Consider the following 19,156-nt stretch of genomic DNA (forward strand, 5'->3'; position numbering starts at 1 on the left):
ACGTCGTCCTAAGCGGAATGTGTGCGGCCAAAGACCGATTATCAACCTGAAAGCCCAACATGAAGATTGAAGGGAGGACGTTTATCATATCCGGCGGGTAAGACCTCCCCCCTTGCTCCTCCTATTGAATGATGTCCTGCCCTGGCCCATCCCCAGCGGCTGTCACATGCTGCATCGATACACCGGACCTGACGGCTAACCGCCACCACACAGCGCATCCGGCCTGGGCCAAGCCTGCGTAGAAACACTCGTTGAGGCCGGCGGCTATGTCGCCGTTCTGGACATGAACGAGGAGAACGGGGCAGAGCTCGTGTCCAAGCTGGGGTCCCAAACGAAGTTCTTCGTCTGCAACGTGCTCGAGACGGAGAGCATCAGGGCCGCTGTAGATGGCGCTGTCGAATGGGTCAAGAAGACTGGCAAGCCCCTTGGGGGAGTGATACCAGCAGCTGGTGTCAGTACGCCGGCAACGGTACGTATCCGTGGCTTTCTTGGCGAGAAGCAAAGCACCTGTCACAACATGCTCACAATGGACCAGATGCTCGATCGTGACGGCAATGCTCTTGATCTGTCGGACTTTGATTTTGTCATGAACGTCAACCTCAGAGGAACCATCGACTTGGTTCGGCAGTCTCTCGTACACATCGCCAAGACCGAGCCCACGAGGCCGGATGGCGAGCGTGGTGTGGTCATAATGGTTGCGAGTTCTGCAGCTTTCGACGGCCAGAAGGGCCAGGTCTCTTACTCGGCCTCGAAAGGCGCTGTTACTGCCATGACCCTCCCCATGACTCGGGACTTGGCACGGTACGGCGTGAGAGTGATTACCATCGCCCCCTCGCTGTTCGAGAGCCGAATGACGAGCATGATGAGTGACAAGGTCAGAGGAAGCTTGGAGAAGGCTATGGAGTTCCCTAGGCGGGCTGGGCAGCCGGCCGAGTTTGCCGCGCTGGCAAAACATGCCATTGAGAATGCTATGCTGAACGGGACTGTCCTACGCTTGGACGGGGGGATGCGGATGCCCAGCAAAATGTGAGGGGGTATATCCACCACATTGTGTACAATAACAGACTAAAAAACCATGGGCTGCTGCGGATCTCAGTCCAAATCAAGAATCTACCCGGCACTATAGGATCACCATCCGGGAAAACATGCACGAAGCTTCTCCAAGTCCGAGAACACCCCTGGGCCAAATCAAACTGCCCTTCCTTGACTGTACCGCACGAAACGCAAAAAGCCAAAACTCCTTGCCTTTGATCGCCAGAGCTTGTATCATAGATCTGTTTCCACTCAGCCTACTCGCGCTTCACGTAGGAACCAGATCGGTCACGGCGGCGGATCGGGGAGCGCTCGCGATGGCCGCGGTGTGGCGAGCGCGATCGACGCTGGCCACTCGACGAGTTCCGCAACTTGGTCCAAAGGGCGAAGCCCTCCAAGAATGCACGAGAGGCGACAGGATCCTGAAGAGTACTATCGCTGGGGCCGCCCGAGTTGCCAAACAAGGCCTGAACGCGCGCGAGGAGCCTACGCTCCTCCTCCTCCGCCTCCTTGTGGGTGACATGCTGGATGATTGCATTCTGCGCTTGCTTCACCCTCTCGGCCGCCTTGTTCGGCTCGCCGCTCGGAAGCGGCAAGGTGCGGACGTAGTCTACCGCGCGCTTCGCCAGTGCCTGCTTGGCCTCGATGGGAGAGTTCCATTTTCGCATGTCGTGCATGATCTTGCCCTTGAGGGTGACAGAACACTGGAACTGTCCATCCATGGTGATCCACTCGTTGAACTGCGGGTTGAAGCGTCTTCGCTGGCACTCCTGTAATGATTTCGAGTCAGCAGAAGCATTAAGAAATTCGATTTGCGAAGGGTGATTTGCTTGTTGAGCTCTCTATGTAGGGTTTATGTCATCCAGGACGCCCATATCTGGCCTAAACCCATTCCAAATGGGAAGACAGGAACATGTAAATGTACATACCGCGCTCAGGAGTGCAGTGTAAGGAGGGGCGTTGGGAAAACCCTTCCCATCGCCGCCTCTGCCATTTGCAGTTGCGCAGTCTTTGTTTCCAGTGGTAGCTAGCGGTGCGAGTGAGTTGTATCCGTTGTTGCCAACGGCTTGGAAATCGCCTCCCATGGCGAGGGCGCGAGCACCAGTCGGCGTGTATGGCATCATTGCATGTGCCATATTGGCCGCGGCCGGGTACACTGCCGGGTTGACCGCAACGCGGTGAGCTGGAACCAGGTTGCCCTTGTTCATGTCTTGGCCGAGAGCAGGAAAGAAAGCCCCTAGCACAGCATCAGATCCACTGTTGGATACACCTTCACATCCAGCTTGCCTACCGTAGCTCGGGCCGCTCAGGGACGTGAAATCCAAGAGAGAGGTGCGCGCGGCGGCTTGCGACATCTCGGGGGCCGGAGCACCAATAGTGCTCGCGGCCACATCCGCGACTCCCGGTGCTTTGGCAAGCATCCGTCGGAATCGATCCTGACCAGAACCTTTGGCTGGGCTAGGACCAGCTACAAAAGCTCGATTCTTCCTAAGGCCAGGCGGTGGTGTCTTCACACGGATGGCTACGGTTCCTGGCCCATGGTTAGTGGTAGTCGAGGCAGTAGCCGCAAGCAAGATGCCGGCAGGCATCAAGGGAGGCTGGGGGGAGGCTTGGCCTACCTTCATTGGGATGCCCTGTCTTGATGTCGACGCTCGTCGCGTTCTGGGCCTCAATCGTGTCCATGACTGCCATCTTGAAGGTAAGCCCGAAGGTGATGTGGACGTCGGCGTGGGAGACGAACAAAGGTGACGGGCCTTGACTGGATGTCGTGCAGCAAAGTGATCTGCGGGGTGTGATAAAATTCACCTGGGGGAGTATTCACATTCAGAGCAGTGGTTATTCTGTTCCATTGGCCCTTGCTCTCCTACCTAGGTAGGCACCGAGGAAGGTCGCCCCGGTGCCTTAGTTGTCAGGATGGGCTCCCCAACAACGGCTATGTACCAAGGTACACCCAAACATTTCTGGCCAGAAGAACACTGACCTGTAACTTGGTACCTACCTACGTAGTAAGGAGGTAGCCCTTCGGGGGTTTATCGAGTTGCAATCGATGCAGGATTACTGGTGCCGCCTTTACGCACCATCCTTGACCTGTTCCAGCACAGTGACAAGATACTGATGCCCAGAAACCAATGCTCTTGGACCACTCCACAAGCCCACGGACCGGCGCACAATGCAATCACAGTCTCCTGATATCACCGAAGGCCAGATATCGTGATCGATCGCAATATTCATTATTGGAAGGATTCTCTAGATCAATATCCCGAGTCCTTGTACACCGTGGCCAGCTGCTCACCCTTCTCCCATCTCAAGATGTTGTCCACCTGCTGTTCGTACCAGGCCGATAAGGGCTCATTTTCCACGTAGCCCATATGCGGGGTGAGCAGCACGTTTGAGCTTCCTCCCTCGCCCCATTTAGTCGTTCTCCATTCGCTGTCCTGGGGGAGAGGCTCAATGCTGTAGACATCGAGCGCAACCCCCCTGATCTTGCCCGCCCTTGCGGTCTCGAACAGATCCTTCTCGTTCACAATGGGGCCCCTCGAGGTGTTGACAAACAGAGCGCTCTTCTTCATCTTGTCCAGATCTGCCTTGTTGATCAGACCCCTGGATCGCTCTGACAGCACTAGTTGCACGCTGACTACATCAGCCTGGCTGAATAACTCGTCACGGCTGACGACCTTAAACGTCTTCTCCCCGTTCCCATCCTCGACAGGCAGGCCTGCAGCCTTGGCCTTTTCGTCGGCAGCCTCTTGTGTCAAGTTGGAGCTCCAGGCGATGATGCGCATGCCGAACGCAAGATGCATAATCCTCGAGACCGCCGCGCCCAGGCGACCGAGCCCCAAGGTGCCGAATAATTTACCGCTCAGCCCAGTGTTAACCTGGCTCTGCCATTCACCGGCCTTCATGGCTTTGTCGTCCTGGGCTAAATTGCGTGCCAGGCCCAAGATCAGAGCAACGCAGTGCTGTGTCGTGCTGTCTGGACTGTTCTTCTCTGCCACCGTCCCCGCGACAGGAATACCACGGCCCAGGAGGGACTTGACATCAATGGACGCATTACGGGCTCCAGTAGTGAGGAGAAGTTTCAAATTAGGGAGCCTGGATACAAGATCACCAGGAATAGGTGTGCGTTCCCGCATGGTGCCTGGAGGCATTAGTCCACTGCCTACGAGAGGACGACCCAACGGGGGGCAATACTTATAATATCATAAGGCTCCAACCGCTTGATGAGCGCGTCTTTAGCGTCTTGCGGCGTATCCGGGTGATTGTAGGGCAGAAGCGTGTCTGTATACACTGTCACCTGATAACCAGCGTCACGCAGCCGGTCGAAGTGGGGTTTTGACAGTTGCTGGTAATCATCCAGAACAGCAATCTTCTTGCCAGCCATTGCCCAAGAGTTGGTGATAAGTCGCGGGATGACAATGTAGGCGTTATAATAATGAGGATATAGGCGACTCAAGGCGCGCGGGATCCTCGGCTAAAGAATCAACTGTCGTAAAGAGCACGCGTGTGTTTTGTTGGCCGACAGCGGAGGATCCCAGCCGGATGACGACAGTTCCGGCGGAGGCGCTACGGTCGTTCGGCCCCGCAAATCGGGATTTCCTTCGAAACGTTTCACCGTGCCCAACCTATTAACACAACTAATTGTATACCATCGTTCTTTCAACATCAAAATACCCGGAAACGCAAACACAACTGAAGCCTAGGACACTTGATTCAGGCGCCTTTATGGCTCTGGATGTTCTTGTAACTTCTCGGAATCCCTATGCACCGCTGTGGCGGCGCTATTGGCAATTCCGAATATTTCTATACCGCTCAAATCGTTCTGCCGTGCGTCCCTCATACCGCTTAGAATATACCCAGAGGATCAGGCCAAAGTAACTTCGCCGCAAAATTATGGGACTCTTGCATTAGGTAAGACTCAGTTGCTCGCCAAAGGCAACAATTACTGGCTAATAGTCAGAAATATTGCACTAATATCTGCTCTCATCGTCTATTAGACAGAAGTGATATCATTTCCATCACTGAAGCATAGCAACGACCTGCAGACTGAAACAAGAGCAGACCCGAGTTCCCCCACATCCATATCTTGAAAGCCCAAATCTTGTGCAAGTAGGAATCCCCTAAGAATGTAAGGGACTTGAAAGCGTCTTTCATTACAATGATGCAGAGCATGAAGTTTGAAAAGAGGTAGACCGCACCCAGTGTGACGCGGAAATTCATGAATGTTCCTCTTTTGTCCTTGTGATGAGATGAAAAGATATTGCCCCCTGCTGGTAATTAGATGCCACGGGTCCATACATAGAATTGCTGCCCCAAGGTACGGTCCGAAGAGTGCTAGACCCGTCACAAGTACTGTTGCTGGTTCAATATCCGCATAGTACTCGCTGATATATGCGTGATTGGATGATCCGTTTGTGTTGAGTTTGAAGTCAACGATTCGCTTCTTCAGGTGTATGAGGTCGATAATGAGATATATGCAGAGTTTGTAGTAGTGTTTTTCCAGCAACCAAAAAAAGAAAAAAAAGAAAGAAAAAAAGAGAGAGAGAGACTGGTCAGACTTAGATACGACTGTAGTCAACGATCCGACAGACTTCAGGCTCATAAACAGATACGATCTGCGTCCGCAAATCTACAATAGACGCACAGAGCTAATGATCAATGTCGCATACTATACCGAAGATCATGGGGCTGAATGGGGCGCTTTTCGCTGCTCTTTATACTAAGAGTGCCTCACCTCGAATTTTTCGAAGTGGTCATAACATCATTCACACTCGCGCTCTTCAATTTGGTATGGGGTACAATCTGGTCTCAGTTGTCTTTGCTTGGCTTTTTTTTCAGTTCGTCCTAGCGCTCGGATCAAGACCACGTAGCGCTGTCATCATGTATATCGTCTCGTTCTCGATTTTTGCCATTGTACAGCTGTATCTTTTGGTGTTGAATTCGCCAGCCTCGCCCTCAACGTCCCAATATCTTGGCTGAACAGTATTCCTTACAGTAGTTGGCGCAAGATACTCAACACTCGATGTACTGCCTTGGACTGATTCAACAACTCGTGTTCTATATCGACCTGCTAAGTGTGAGTCAATCCTCAAATTTAGAGTGGGACACAGTCTAAACATACGGATTCCTGGACCCGACCGGGAAAGCTCCTGTTACAATCGCCAGGGCGAGCTTGATTTCTGATGTCCAGTACATCGTATGTAACGGAATATACGTCATGGCTGTCAACTGCGTCGGTTATGGGAATACGCATGGCGCACTTTAGGAATAGTTAGCCTCATTTCTGGTACGTAATGTCCCGATAGCCCAATCCTTCCCAACTCCTCGTCACCATACGTTGGGCCTGACTGTAGGATGGATATGTCTTAGTATGATTGAGACGACTAGAAGCTGAGTCTTTCACTTCTGAACCCCGGCGATTGTGAGTTATACGGAGGTACTGTGATTGTCTGATTTGCGGGGGAAATGTTTGCCTGCTCGGCTGTCCGCCTTCTAAGCCATAATTTTACCTGCTGCCTTACAAAGTATATCAGTTAACTTACACCCACAGTGTCAAGATGACTACGTTGACAACATATGGGATGTCTTAGCGCTCTATTCTCCGATCATCCAGTGTGAACAGGGTATGGGCTCCGGGATGCACGGCAGGTAATATCAAAAGCTCCACACTTATCTTGATCCCAGACAGCAAAATTTATTGACTGGCATAATTGATGACCGCGGGGTTCGTAAGCGCCACCTTCTCTTTCGGAGTATGGTGGCAATAAGCCGGGCTTAATCCTCGTTTGAAAGTAATGATCGGCTGCGGAGTCGGTGAACGGATCAGGTGCGTTGCGGTTCCTCAAAAACTAGCTGCGACGTACCCAAATGCTACAATCCTTCTAGAGCAACGATATTTTCATTTACCCCTCTCACTTCAGCGCAAACATCACAGGCTCTGAATAATCGTTTCCAGCTTGTTGTTTCCCCCATCCGGGCCTGCTGAACTAGACCTGCTGTCTACGTTTGAACAGTATAAGCGGCTGTTACACGCTTACATCTCTTCGTCATTAACGCCGATGATAGGCTCGGCCATTTTGTTCAGCATCGTGTTTGCTGTGCTGTCTTATCTATCTGAATGCAAGGGACTCAGAGACAACAATACCATGGACACTAACTGTGTAAGAAAATTATGTCATTGTCCCTGTCATACGCTCTGATATTGCTGCGCAATCAATTCTAAGTTTTCATCTATCAGTGTGAGGTTCTCGAGGCTGCTGGCTTGAAAGTACTGCGCCCGGGTACCCAGGCCTATGCGATACGCGAAGAATCTTACTTCTCCGTCGCGGCTCAGCTAGAGCCACATTGCATTGTGCAACCAAGAGATACTGCGCAAGCCGCTCAAGCTATTATTACCTTGAAAACCCTGACAACATGTAACTGGGCTATTAGAGGCGGGGGACACATGACATGGGCCGGCGCTTCCAACAGTACGTTTGTAATGTTGACATCCCCCATACAGAGAAAGCACTAAGATACGATAATAGTCCATGACGGTGTCACTCTTGATCTAGGGCTCATAAACCAGACAGAGTATGTGCACGAGAAGAAAATCGCAAAAATCGGTGCTGGCTCGAGGTGGGGGGAAGTATACCGTGCTCTTGAGCCCTATGATGTGACTGTGCCAGGTGGCCGCACATCCACTGTCGGGGTTGCGGGCTTCCTCACTGGAGGAGGAAACAACTTCTACAGTAGCATGGTCGGTTTGGGCTGTGACAACGTCATCAACTTCGAGGTTGTTCTCGCGTCAGGCGATATCGTCAATGCTAACAAAGAGAACAACTCAGACCTATACAAAGCTCTAAAAGGAGGGTCTTGCAACTTTGGAGTCGTTACCCGTGTGGATATGCAGGTAATAGAGGCGCGCAACCTCTGGGGAGGCCAGGTGATATATCCCCTCAGCACTACGGAGGATCATATCGCTGCCTATGTGAACTGGGTAGACAACATTCCCAGCTATGTACAGGGCTCGGCCGTGACATTTTGGGCTTATTCGCCTGCAGCCGGGGATATTGTAGTCTCATCCGCTCTCCATGACACAACAGGCACTGTTCGGGCCCCAGCGTATAAAGAGTTCCTCTCAATCGCACCTCAAATCAGCGATACGCTCCGTACTGACAGTCATCTCAATATGACTGTTGAACTGGAAGAGCCCTTAGGGTATAGACAAGTTTGGATCACATTAACAGGCAAGAATGACGCACGTTTCATACGTAAAGCTGTTGAGGCGCAGTCTAGCTTCATTGAGAGCTGGAAAGCAAGTCAGGACGCAGACTTTCTGAACTACATCACGTTTCAGGCGATGCCCACGGTCCTATTCGAGCAATCAATCGCGAGGGGAGGAAACGTCCTTGGTATGGATCGCGAAAAAGAAAATGCGATTCTATTCCAAATGCAGCATATGGTTCGCAATGCTGATCAGGAAGCCGAAGCTCGGCATAGACTCATCGCCATGCGTATGGCCTTGAAGGACTACGCCAAGGACATTGGTACCGACGTAGAGTGGGAGTATCTGGGATATGCCGATGAGAGCCAGAACCCGTTAGGAACATACGGTCGAGAGAACGTCGCCTTCCTTCGTGATGTTGCTACCAAGTACGACCCAGAATCTGTTTTCCAGCTGAGAGTACCAGGTGGCTTCAAAGTCTCCCGTCTGGAGTGAGGCGAAACTGAATGCATCCTTTGGCACATTGATCACAATGGGCGTTGTCCGCATTGAAAAGGCTAATGCAAGATATTGTCGTGAGAACAGCAAACAAAGTGGAAATCTCAAGCCATAACACTCCATTGTTTTTAAGTAGCCTGCTGAGTCAACTTTGAACGAGATCAGTTTATCATCCTCTCTTTGTCGAGAGCTCAAGGAGGGAGAATAACGGACATAATACACATAAGACCACCGCAGTTGTAAGATGTTGAGGGAGGCTCAATTCACCATCGGATCTCAAATCAACAGCAATCTCTTAAGAAATACTCGAATTATCCAAATTTTTCTAAAATGATGTGGCTTCGAGGACCTACAAATACGGAGAAGTTTTTCCAGAGTCGGCGTCACTGCATTGATGAGTCAGTGGGTGTTGTTGCTGGGCTGGGCTTACGCCTTACACGATGCCGCGTTGGCCTCGCAACAGAGTTCAAATCCTTCATCGAGGAGGAGCGTGCTGAGTTTGATAGTGCCTTTGAAGGCTACCTCATCGATTGGCTGATGTCACGACCCAAATCTGGGTTTCCTCACTGGGTGACAATAGAGTCGAGGCTGAATTACGTTCTGGGCATGCAAAACTTGCCCGACTATTGCCATAGTATCACGAATTATTATACAGAATATGCCGATTGGGATCAGGTCGATCATATCTGCGCATTCATTCTGCGAATTGAGCACCATCGAATGGTAACTGAGGCTCGAACGGTGTCGCGGGCTGCCTGGACGATTGCAGACCACTGGGCGTTCGCTTACATTCTCAGTCAGATGCTCCAATTCTTTCAAACAGAGTGGCAAGCACACAATGGAGCTCATCATGATACACCATTGCGTGAGTCTCCGGCCCCAAGCTCGTGGTCTTCATTTCTGACTTCCCGGGTATGATGAAAATAAGGAGATGGCGCATTACGGCATTTAGTAGTTAGAAATTGATACGTCTTTAAATCAAGAAGTAAGATGGAAATAACTAAACTATCACTTTTGTAATGTACAATGACAGATCTGACACCGGGATATCAGCCAAAACCTGTTTCAATCGTGAACGGCCTTAGGAGTCCTCCACGCATGCATCAGCACGTCAGTGATTAACCCAGTCTGGATGATTCCAGTGGATGAGTCAGACGATGTGGAATACCTATGATCGTCAACTACGCCCATTTGACATGAAAGGGAGGACAAGGAATGTATGGAACAATCACTACGGTAACAATGATGAGGACAATGATCATCATGGTCCCTTGGAACAATGCAATGACAACGTATTGAGGACTGTTCGATATATTGGTAGCTTGTCCCCATTCGCTTCCTCATACTGATCGTATCAAAGGATTCTTATCACAGTTGCGAGTCAACGTATGGTGCATTGCACCTGCTGCTATACTTATTACGCGAAAGAGAATCCCCCTCCCCTCTCATTTCTGAGGAATCCATCGAGCGCGATGGAAAGTGCTGGCCATACCTCGGAGCACACAGTGAAAGTTGTGCAGGATCTGGTTAGGCGTAGGCTGGATCATGATCAAGTGGCTGCAAAGTTGGCGCCTCTCTTCGGCATAGGAAACGACATGCTTGCTGTCCAGAGGGCGCAATGCTTGCTACTGCATGTCAAGCGAAACGGGGCATTCAAGCCTTTCGATGACAACTTTATACGAGGAGGGTGGAACTTGAGCACACCGAATTGGCTTGCTGTATCGTATCTGATTGAGCAGCATCGTGCAAAACCCGAGTGGGTGAACGCCTTATATCCGAGCCCCGAAATCATCAACGGGTGGGACATCAATGACCATTACGCTAAGTTCCTAATCCACGTGCAGTCAACTATCAATAGTCCAACTAACAAAAGTACCTTGACTTCTTGGTGGAGAAAAACTCATACCGGCGAGATTTTCCGGTCACTTTTCCTCCTTATGTTTTACCTGCAACGGGAAAAGGAAAGAGATAACATGCCTGCAAGACAGAGGATAATGCGGCGGCTGACTCTAAGGAGTTAAATAAGTGCCCTAGGTAGGTAAACTGGTAGCAAGCAAGTAATCTACGGTTTGCCAGTTTTAGCCCCTCTTACATGTCATGAAATGTGCACAAGACGTCCTGTACCTGTGCATAACCACGGCCCCCAGATATTTCCTACCAGTTTTGGTTTGGTGACTAATTGAAACTGGCTTGAGTCGGCTGAGGTGGTGTCAGTTGAGGTTAGCGTGCGTTTCGCCTCTGATTCATTCTAGTCGTCATCTCGGAAACAGGCTCGGTTATAAGCATGAGGGCCGCCACGCTTATGCGTAGAAAGTAAAGGATTTGGAAAATATTTAGCATTTTCTGCCTCGTTGCCGCTACAACACGTGCTTCTCTTGATTTGAAGTGCAACTTATCTGACCGGAGGTTGAAAAAGGCGACGGCAAATTCCACAGCAAAGGGAATCAGGAGCCAGCGTTCGGCCTTCAGTAGCGCCGAGGATCCGTGCTTCGCGGCGAGCGGTCGGGTCCGGCGTGGAGCTCGGTCGACCCGTGGGGGAGAGAATACATATATATTTTTTCTCCTCTGATGGAAGGGAACATATTTCATAGCCCCTGCGCTAGACGCCCAAGATCGAGAAGCAAGTTCCTCTGGTTACCATTCCGTGATTCATTGCATCATCGATATTCAAGCTAACCTGGACAGGGGTCGCAACAACAATCGCAAACCAATTTTGGGTCATTAGCCGATCGCCAAGCAAAAAATTCGCGGCAGTCTTCCGGCCAAAATCCCGTCGTTCATTTATTCAACACAACGTAGTTTGTATCATTTCCAAAAAATGGCATCCCAAGATACACCGGATGTTGAACGTGGGCAACCCAGCGATGTCGGGAACGGTGCCAGCAGTGCCTCAGTACTGTCCAAAGAATCGGCTGACGGCAAACGCGCAAACGGTACGACAGCCGCAACTGACGGGCCTGGCTCTAATCGGCAGCCGCCGGCCGGACCAGACGACGACCCGGAGCCAGAGGCTTCTCGCACGAGGTTGCAGACATGGCTTATCATGTTCGCTCTCTGCAGTGGTCTATTCCTGGCTGCCCTTGATATCACCATTGTGGCGACTGCAGTTCCTACCATTGTTGGCGAGTTCAAGTCGTCCTCTGGCTATACCTGGATTGGGGCAGCGTATACGTTAGCGAACGCAGCGACGGTACCATCGTGGGGAAAGATCAGTGATATCTGGGGACGCAAGCCAATCTTGTTGGTCTCAGTCGCTGTATTCTGGATCGGTTCTCTACTTTGTGCTGTCAGTGTCAACATGGGTATGCTGATAGCTTCCCGGGCGATCCAGGGAGCAGGTGCCGGAGGAATTGTGGTCCTGGTCAATATCGCCATCAGCGACCTATTTTCCATGCGATCTCGGGGTGTTTACTACGGCGTGCTTGGTATGGTCTGGGCAGTCTCCAGCGCCATCGGGCCAGTGCTTGGTGGCGCATTCACGACCAATGTCACTTGGCGGTGGTGTTTCTACGTCAATCTGCCCATTTCTGCGATCGGTTTTGCAATACTCTTCTTCGTTCTAAAGCTGCATAACCCGAAGACATCGCTTAAGGATGGCATGGCCGCCGTCGACTGGTTGGGAAGTTGTAAGTGTCCCATGCTCTCTGCACTCCAACACGTTGAACTGTTGCTAGAAGCCCGTCGTACTGGTTTCGTTTCATCTTTCCAAATGCGACTTGAACGGGCTGTGAAAGTATGCTAATTCTTGTTGCAGTGCTTGTAATTGGTGGGACGCTAATGATTCTGTTTGGACTTGAGCTTGGCGGCATAGATTATCCTTGGAATTCGGCGACCCCGATATGTCTAATCGTCTTTGGAGTGGTGACAATCGGATTGTTCCTGGTCATGGAGCACAGGTTTGCCAAGTACCCAGTGATGCCACTGCGACTATTCAAGAAACGGACCAGTATCATCTCCTTTGGCGTATGCTTTTGTCATGCCTTTGTCTTCATATCTGGCTCCTACTACCTGCCATTATACTTTCAAGGTGTACTGGCAGCATCTCCTCTTCTATCCGGCGTGTATCTACTACCGTTTGCCCTCTCGCTCTCGGTGGTGTCGGCCGGCGTCGGCATAATTACAAAGAAAACGGGGAAGTACCTGCCCCAGATCATCTTTGGAATGGCCGTTATGACGCTCGGATTTGGCCTTTTTATTAATCTGGAAGCTCAAGCGAATTGGGCAAAGATTATTGTCTATCAAATCGTCGCTGGAATAGGCGTGGGGCCCAACTTTCAAAGTCCGCTGATCTCTTTGCAGTCATCTGTGGAGCGTCGCGATATTGCGGCTGCTACGTCAGCATTTGGCTTCATCCGTCAACTGTCGACTTCTATCTCCGTTGTGATAGGCGGTGTGATCTTTCAAAACGAGATGGAGAAACAATATCCCTCCTTGCGAGAGAGCTTAGGGCCTGAACTTGCAAGTCAGCTTTCTGGTTCAAGTGCCGGAGGAAGCGTGGGGGTCGTGGCTGCTCTCAAAGGTAGAGAGGGAGAGATAGCCCGTGGTGCTTACTGGACAAGCTTGCAGACGATGTTCATTCTCTACACAGCTGTTTCCGGTTTTGGATTGTTGCTTAGCCCATTCATCGGTCAAAGAACACTGGACAAGGAACACAAGGAGCAGAAGACCGGCCTCAAAACTCTGCAAGCTGCCCAAGGAGAGAGCCGATCTGAGAAGAAACATGGCACTTGACCGTGATTAATAGGAGGTTGCGTCCTTATACTAAATTCAGCCTTTAACCATGTATCAGTCGTCTCATCGCACATTTCAATTGTTCACATCAATCTCCTGCTACGTCCCTCCCTCAGTGATTATCCGCATGAACATGAGAGCCCAGACATTTAGAGGCGTACTAACCTAACTGAACATATTGTTCTGTACTATTATTCCAGCAAACGTTGGTCGATAGTCAGGTCTTACAACTTGACCCCTGTACCGCACCCATAGTGATCTGTGTCTGTGTACGACAAGCAGCATAGAGTGGCCCTGTTGTATGGACTGGTGCTATTCTATCTCAATTAAAAATAATAGAGTTGTCCAAGTTAAGCATCTTGGCGTAACGGAGCGGACATAGGTCGTAGTTTGTGGACTGTAACTATCTGCTCTACGTCAGTACGAATGCTCTTCACTCTGAACTTCGAGCGGGAACTGGACCATCTTTTCCAATTTTCCTTGAACTGTTTGTTCGCCTTACTTTGAGCAGGAATCCAGCTGGCTGTCGAAGGTAGACGTTGCTGTGCCGCTAAGCTGCAGGGACATTGAAACCCCTAGTTGCCTACCAGATCTAGGATCGTGACGCACACTCCCGTATTGGAAATTCACTTTGCAATATTGTGGCACAGCCCGCTCGAGTACTCGTATGATACACGCCACAGACGTCATAAACTGATCACTCGATTGGAAAAGGGCCGTGGGTTTTCCGCCATACCTACCTACACAGTATCCTCTGTCCCTGCCCGGGGCAAATTCATCTACAGTCAATGCGGTACTTTATCAGTTCCTTAAGACAAAGACAGTGTCTTTGGCGATTCATCTATTATCATTGCTTTCTGTCTTATGTTTTCACGCTTTTTTTGCATGACTTGTGGTTCTTAATGAAGGTTCTGTTCCAACTATCGGTGCTGGCCGCCCTTAGTGGTGGTGCTGCCGGTTCTGTGCTCCATGTTGGACATCATGTCGAAAGCCGACAATCTGGGTCATTTGAGACACATCCTATAATCTGGGATGACGTGAAAGGTTATAGCGTGCAGGTATCCGTTGGCAACCCACAGCAAAGCTTCAAGCTTACTCTCAGCAACGACATGCGGGTCGCACTGCCCACAATAGGTGACAGCGGCATATGTACAAAATCTCCAAGGTCTTTGGCATGTTCAAACTCTGCTTGTAGGTTGATTTAGTGCGAACAGCAGAAGAAAACCCTAACAGATCCAAATTCTTAGTTCTTGGCAATCAGTCAAGCACGTTCATAAACATGACCAACGTGCCGACGACAGGCTACCAGCGTGGGACCTTCCGTGACGACTTTCAACTTGGAATCCAGACCCTGAGAAATTTCTCCTTGTTCAATGATGAAACTCCTTATGGACAAGGTCGCTTGGGGCTAGGGGCTCCTAACGGAGGCTGGAACAAGACTGAACCAGATCAAGGTGGCGATAGCTTTCTCTTACAGATGGCCGTCAGTCAATTCATCGCCACGCCAGCTTACAGTATCTGGTATAATATTTCAGGTATTGAACTCATACCTATCTCAGTACCCATGCATAGAGGGGAGGCTGACAGAAGTGATAGAACCTCGGACTGGCCAGCTATTGCTCGGCGCAATCGACAAATCCAAATATCAAGAACCGCTAACTAGTATCAGTTTACACTGGATGGAATCCGGAGGGTCATACATTCGCTTGTCGTCTATCATCGCCGAAAGTCCAACGGGAAGGGACATCATCCATCCCAATCCGGGCCTTCTTCTTCGCTTGGGTTTAGAAGGCGGCCCATCTATATTTCCTCAAGAACTAGCCATTGCAGCGTGGGCTGTGGCAGGAGCTACGTGGCTGCCTCAACAGGAACAAGCAGCTGTTCCCTGTGCAATGAAGGATAGCGTGGGAAACTTCACCCTCAATCTTGGGGGCGCGAGCGGTGTCAAAATCAAGGTGCCTATGCGCCTGCTGGTTGGATACGATACAGCGGCCGGGCGATTGAATACAACCAACGACGCCGGAGATCCAATGTGTATTTTCGGCATCCTTAATGGGACGGATCCTAGAACTTATACTATCTCTGCTTCCATCCTCCGCGCTGTCTATCTAGTCGTAGACTCATCCAACAGTCAAGTTGCGATCGCGCAAGCCCAACATGACGGGACGCAGCCAAGCAATATTGTTCCATTCTCAGGATCGGCAGCCCCTATTCCGTCAGCGACCAAGGCCCCAGACCAGGAAGACCCCAATCTATCGACCACTTGGCCATCAGTTCCAAGTTCAACATCATTGTCACCCACCAGCGCCACAACAACATATGCGGCAGCTTCAGGGTTCCAGATATTGAGTCATGGGACAAATGAAACAGATGCGATAGGTGATACCAGTGGTCTCAGCCAGAGTGCCAAGATAGGAATTGGGGTAGGCACAGCAGCTGGTGTATGTATCCTGACGGGGGTTTTCTTCGCCTTCCGACGCTATCATCGACGCCAGATATCTTCTCGACAACACCCGCCACTGAGCCATGGTGACGGTGTTAAACTACATGCAGGTAATTCTGATGGGCTCTCCAATGGATTTCGAGGTTCAGAGTTGCCGAGCGATGGCATCCAGATACCAGCACAGCTGTCACATGTGTATCCGCCTACCAGCGAAGTCGAAGGCGAAAGATTGCCCCCCCTTGCATACCCTCAGGAATTATACGTTGATCCTGGACAGGCTGGCACGGTACGGGTAGAACATTCAAGGTGACCATTGAAATATTTGGGGCCAGACAGATACTGCGAATTAATCGGCGCTCAAGTCTTAGTTGACTTCAGCCTTCATTTTTGGGTTGAGCATAGTCCTCATGTGCCAACCAAAGGAACCAAGTCCAAGGAATGTACAGGCCGAAATTAGGAGCTAAGGAAGATTGTGGGGAGACACGTTGCTTTGAGCTCAGTGGATAACTGAAAGCACTGACACGAGCTGGCTTTTCGTAACGAAGGTCCTCTCTGTGACTAGTGGAATGCTTTCAAAATATAGGATCAATGGCTCGATTCTAGGTCTGTGTCCTCTATCCCCATTGGCTTAAGAACTACTTGTGCCTGGGTTCTTGATTTCTATATTAGGCCGCAGAGTGATATCAGCTCAGTATCGGGACGTCCTCGGTACACTTGGCCCTGCTGTCTGACATCTTTCGAGTATAAATAACGATGACTTTGGTAACCTGTGCTGGGTTCTGCCTGTTGATAGCTCTAGCAGGATCAGTATTCTGTGGAATCTCAATGATCTCTGTGTCGGAAAAACCATTCGTTGGTGTCCCACGCGCCGCCGGTGGACCTTCCTGTAATCTTGGCTCGCATGTTGCCCTCGATCTCGGAGTTGTCCGAGTTACAGCTTCCGCCGAAAATTGTTTTGATGGTCGATTAACCTGTGCTAATATACTAGGCAAATCGATACCGTGCTCGTCCAAAACGTCTAGGCTCGTATTTAGCTGATATTTTGGGTTTGAACTTGGTGGTGATGCTAAAGCATGTAATTCTTCTGGTAATTTGTGGCCCGCCCCATATGCGGGTGTCGTTTCATTGACAACACGAGGACCCGGTTGAGTTTGATGGCGCATATGTCCCCCACATTCACAGCATTCGTTATGTGAATCGACTCTTTGATGCATACTCAGAGCACTTGATCTCCTTTTCAACCGCGGTGAGGTTGCTACCGAACGCTGTGGGAGTTGTGCCTCTCGAGCAGTGGTATCGTCGATGTCAAAGGAAAGGTCAACCTCTCGGCCTTCTGAGCCGTATACTGATAACCACGGAGGTTGCTGGTCGGTAAAGCACAAATTGTCTTCAAATCTTGGAAGAGTTGAGTTCAAGAGTGTTTTAAGTCGGAGCACCCATATATGGGCCCCCCCTGCATTTGGGCCCCCTGTTTATTAACCACCCGATTTTCCTACTATACAACAATTTACCTCACTGTTTAACCAAACCTTCTTTAAATCTCTTCAAACTTCGTGTATATATTAATTTACTAGTTATGAAGTCGTATTTTGAATAAGACCTCTAGGAAGCCATCGCTGCCATAACTAATAGGGTAGGGATCAAGGAATCCTCCCGGGAATTCGGTATTCCCAAATCGACACTTTAGAATCGAATACGAGGTCACTAACCAAGATTAGAAGCATTTGCGAACTAACAGAGGCTTTTACCAAGTCAAAAAGAGTGGTTATTAACGTGGATATTGGCCCAGGACGCTTTAGGGTTTACCCTAACGCACGCCCAGGTTAGGGAATTTACCGAGCGTGTCCTCCACGCCTAAGGAGACACTTAACCATTTAGGAAACGCTGGTTACAAGGCTTCCTACGCCGGAATCCTAATATATTGACCTAACGGAGTATTCCTATTAATTCTAAGCGTGTTAATAGTGTTACCGTCGAGGTAATTCGGCCGTGGTTTAATTATCTCTATATCCCGCTAGTTAAAACCATTAAACCAACTAATCGTTATAATATAAACGAAACAGGACTCTTAAAAAGTGTAAAGATTAATAAATTAGTCCTCGGTAATACCTAAAAACGCTCAATTCGAAAGAAACAGCCTAATTCACGAGTTTGGATTTCCTTTATCGAATGTATCTTTACCCACGGTCGTACCCTCCCTCCATTAATCATTTTTAAAAGTAAATCGGTTTAGTAATAGTGGTTTCCTATCGATTTAAAGGATTATAAGGATTAGCACTTCACGGTAACTGATAATGGGTGGATATTAAATCCTACGGTAATCGAATAGTTATAAAAGGTCTTTATCCCGAACACAACACTTAACAACCCTAAAGACTTCCGTCTTCTAATTATAAATAGTTACGGTAACCATACAACCACAGAATTTATATATCAGTACTATAGCCATCGAATTCTGTTTATATACTTACCTCTATATACTTCTTACGTCCTCCAACCTCTCGATTTAACCGTATTTAGTGCCTTAAAAACGGCCTACCGTAAATACCTCGGATACTTTAATCAATTAACAAATAACACGGTAATCGGTAAACGTAACTTTCTTAACTGCTACCGTAGGGCCCGTTTAGATAGTTTGACGGGCCAAAATATCAAGAGTGGCTGGAAAGTAAGTGGTCTTTGGCCCGTCAGCGTGACCAAGCCTTTAATAAATCGCAATTTGGTCAATTTAGCTCCTATAATACCTGGAGGTACGCAGGTAACTCCGGGACATCAAAATACGGTAAATTCGAGGCCTATACAGTGTATGGTAGATTCTGAAGCCACGTGGTCGACCCCCAAGAAGACCTCAGAGTTGGTAGATCAAATACGGCAATTCAACACTATACATCACCACACGACTACACAACGTCAACTCTTTAGGAAGATTTATAAGGTATTCGACGATAAGAACATTCAATTAATTATTAATCAACGGCAAATCGAGGTTCTAAAAGCAAGGCTTAAAGCGGTCAAACCAAGGAAAAGGAAGAAGGTAGAATTGAGCCCAAATTCCAAGTTCGCCAACATCGAGGACATCTACAAGGCGCAAATCGCTACCGGTAAAGTCGAGACTAGTTTAGATGAAAAGAGCGACGGTAAAAGTACTAGTTCTATTACATCCTGTATCGTGGTAGAGGTCAATTAATTTAATAATAATTGTTAAATTGTGGTGTTGAGTTTTGAGACCTATTAATTACCGGGGGCCC

General features: G+C 49.4%; 6 protein-coding genes across 6 annotated transcripts; 4 read left to right on the forward strand and 2 right to left on the reverse strand.

Annotated features, from left to right (window-relative positions):
* Positions 1 to 59: 59 nt before the first annotated feature.
* Positions 60 to 1,030, forward strand: JN550_012578 (uncharacterized protein; the record flags this gene model as incomplete). Its single annotated transcript, XM_049311069.1, has 2 exons — positions 60 to 97; positions 214 to 1,030. 2 exons carry the CDS (start codon positions 60 to 62, stop codon positions 1,028 to 1,030), a joined length of 855 nt encoding a protein of 284 aa, XP_049165463.1.
* Positions 1,031 to 1,289: 259 nt separating this feature from the next.
* Positions 1,290 to 2,724, reverse strand: JN550_012579 (uncharacterized protein; the record flags this gene model as incomplete). Its single annotated transcript, XM_049311070.1, has 3 exons — positions 1,290 to 1,802; positions 1,962 to 2,563; positions 2,652 to 2,724. The coding sequence occupies 3 exons, from the start codon at positions 2,722 to 2,724 to the stop codon at positions 1,290 to 1,292; spliced, it is 1,188 nt and encodes a 395-aa protein (XP_049165464.1).
* Positions 2,725 to 3,284: 560 nt separating this feature from the next.
* JN550_012580 (uncharacterized protein) lies at positions 3,285 to 4,414 on the reverse strand (the record flags this gene model as incomplete). The annotated part of the gene is made up of 2 exons (XM_049311071.1): positions 3,285 to 4,171; positions 4,225 to 4,414. The coding sequence occupies 2 exons, from the start codon at positions 4,412 to 4,414 to the stop codon at positions 3,285 to 3,287; spliced, it is 1,077 nt and encodes a 358-aa protein (XP_049165465.1).
* A 2,761-nt stretch (positions 4,415 to 7,175) lies between these two features.
* On the forward strand, positions 7,176 to 8,731 carry JN550_012581 (uncharacterized protein; the record flags this gene model as incomplete). The annotated part of the gene is made up of 3 exons (XM_049311072.1): positions 7,176 to 7,190; positions 7,268 to 7,499; positions 7,557 to 8,731. 3 exons carry the CDS (start codon positions 7,176 to 7,178, stop codon positions 8,729 to 8,731), a joined length of 1,422 nt encoding a protein of 473 aa, XP_049165466.1.
* Positions 8,732 to 11,552: 2,821 nt separating this feature from the next.
* Positions 11,553 to 13,465, forward strand: JN550_012582 (uncharacterized protein; the record flags this gene model as incomplete). The annotated part of the gene is made up of 2 exons (XM_049311073.1): positions 11,553 to 12,360; positions 12,489 to 13,465. 2 exons carry the CDS (start codon positions 11,553 to 11,555, stop codon positions 13,463 to 13,465), a joined length of 1,785 nt encoding a protein of 594 aa, XP_049165467.1.
* A 902-nt stretch (positions 13,466 to 14,367) lies between these two features.
* On the forward strand, positions 14,368 to 16,218 carry JN550_012583 (uncharacterized protein; the record flags this gene model as incomplete). Its single annotated transcript, XM_049311074.1, has 3 exons — positions 14,368 to 14,656; positions 14,713 to 14,986; positions 15,135 to 16,218. 3 exons carry the CDS (start codon positions 14,368 to 14,370, stop codon positions 16,216 to 16,218), a joined length of 1,647 nt encoding a protein of 548 aa, XP_049165468.1.
* Between the last annotated feature and the right edge of the window lie 2,938 nt (positions 16,219 to 19,156).

Source organism: Neoarthrinium moseri (genome assembly GCF_022829205.1).
Source record: "Neoarthrinium moseri strain CBS 164.80 chromosome Unknown scaffold89_Wmoseri_CBS_16480, whole genome shotgun sequence".
Classification (NCBI taxonomy): Eukaryota; Fungi; Ascomycota; class Sordariomycetes; order Amphisphaeriales; family Apiosporaceae; genus Neoarthrinium; species Neoarthrinium moseri.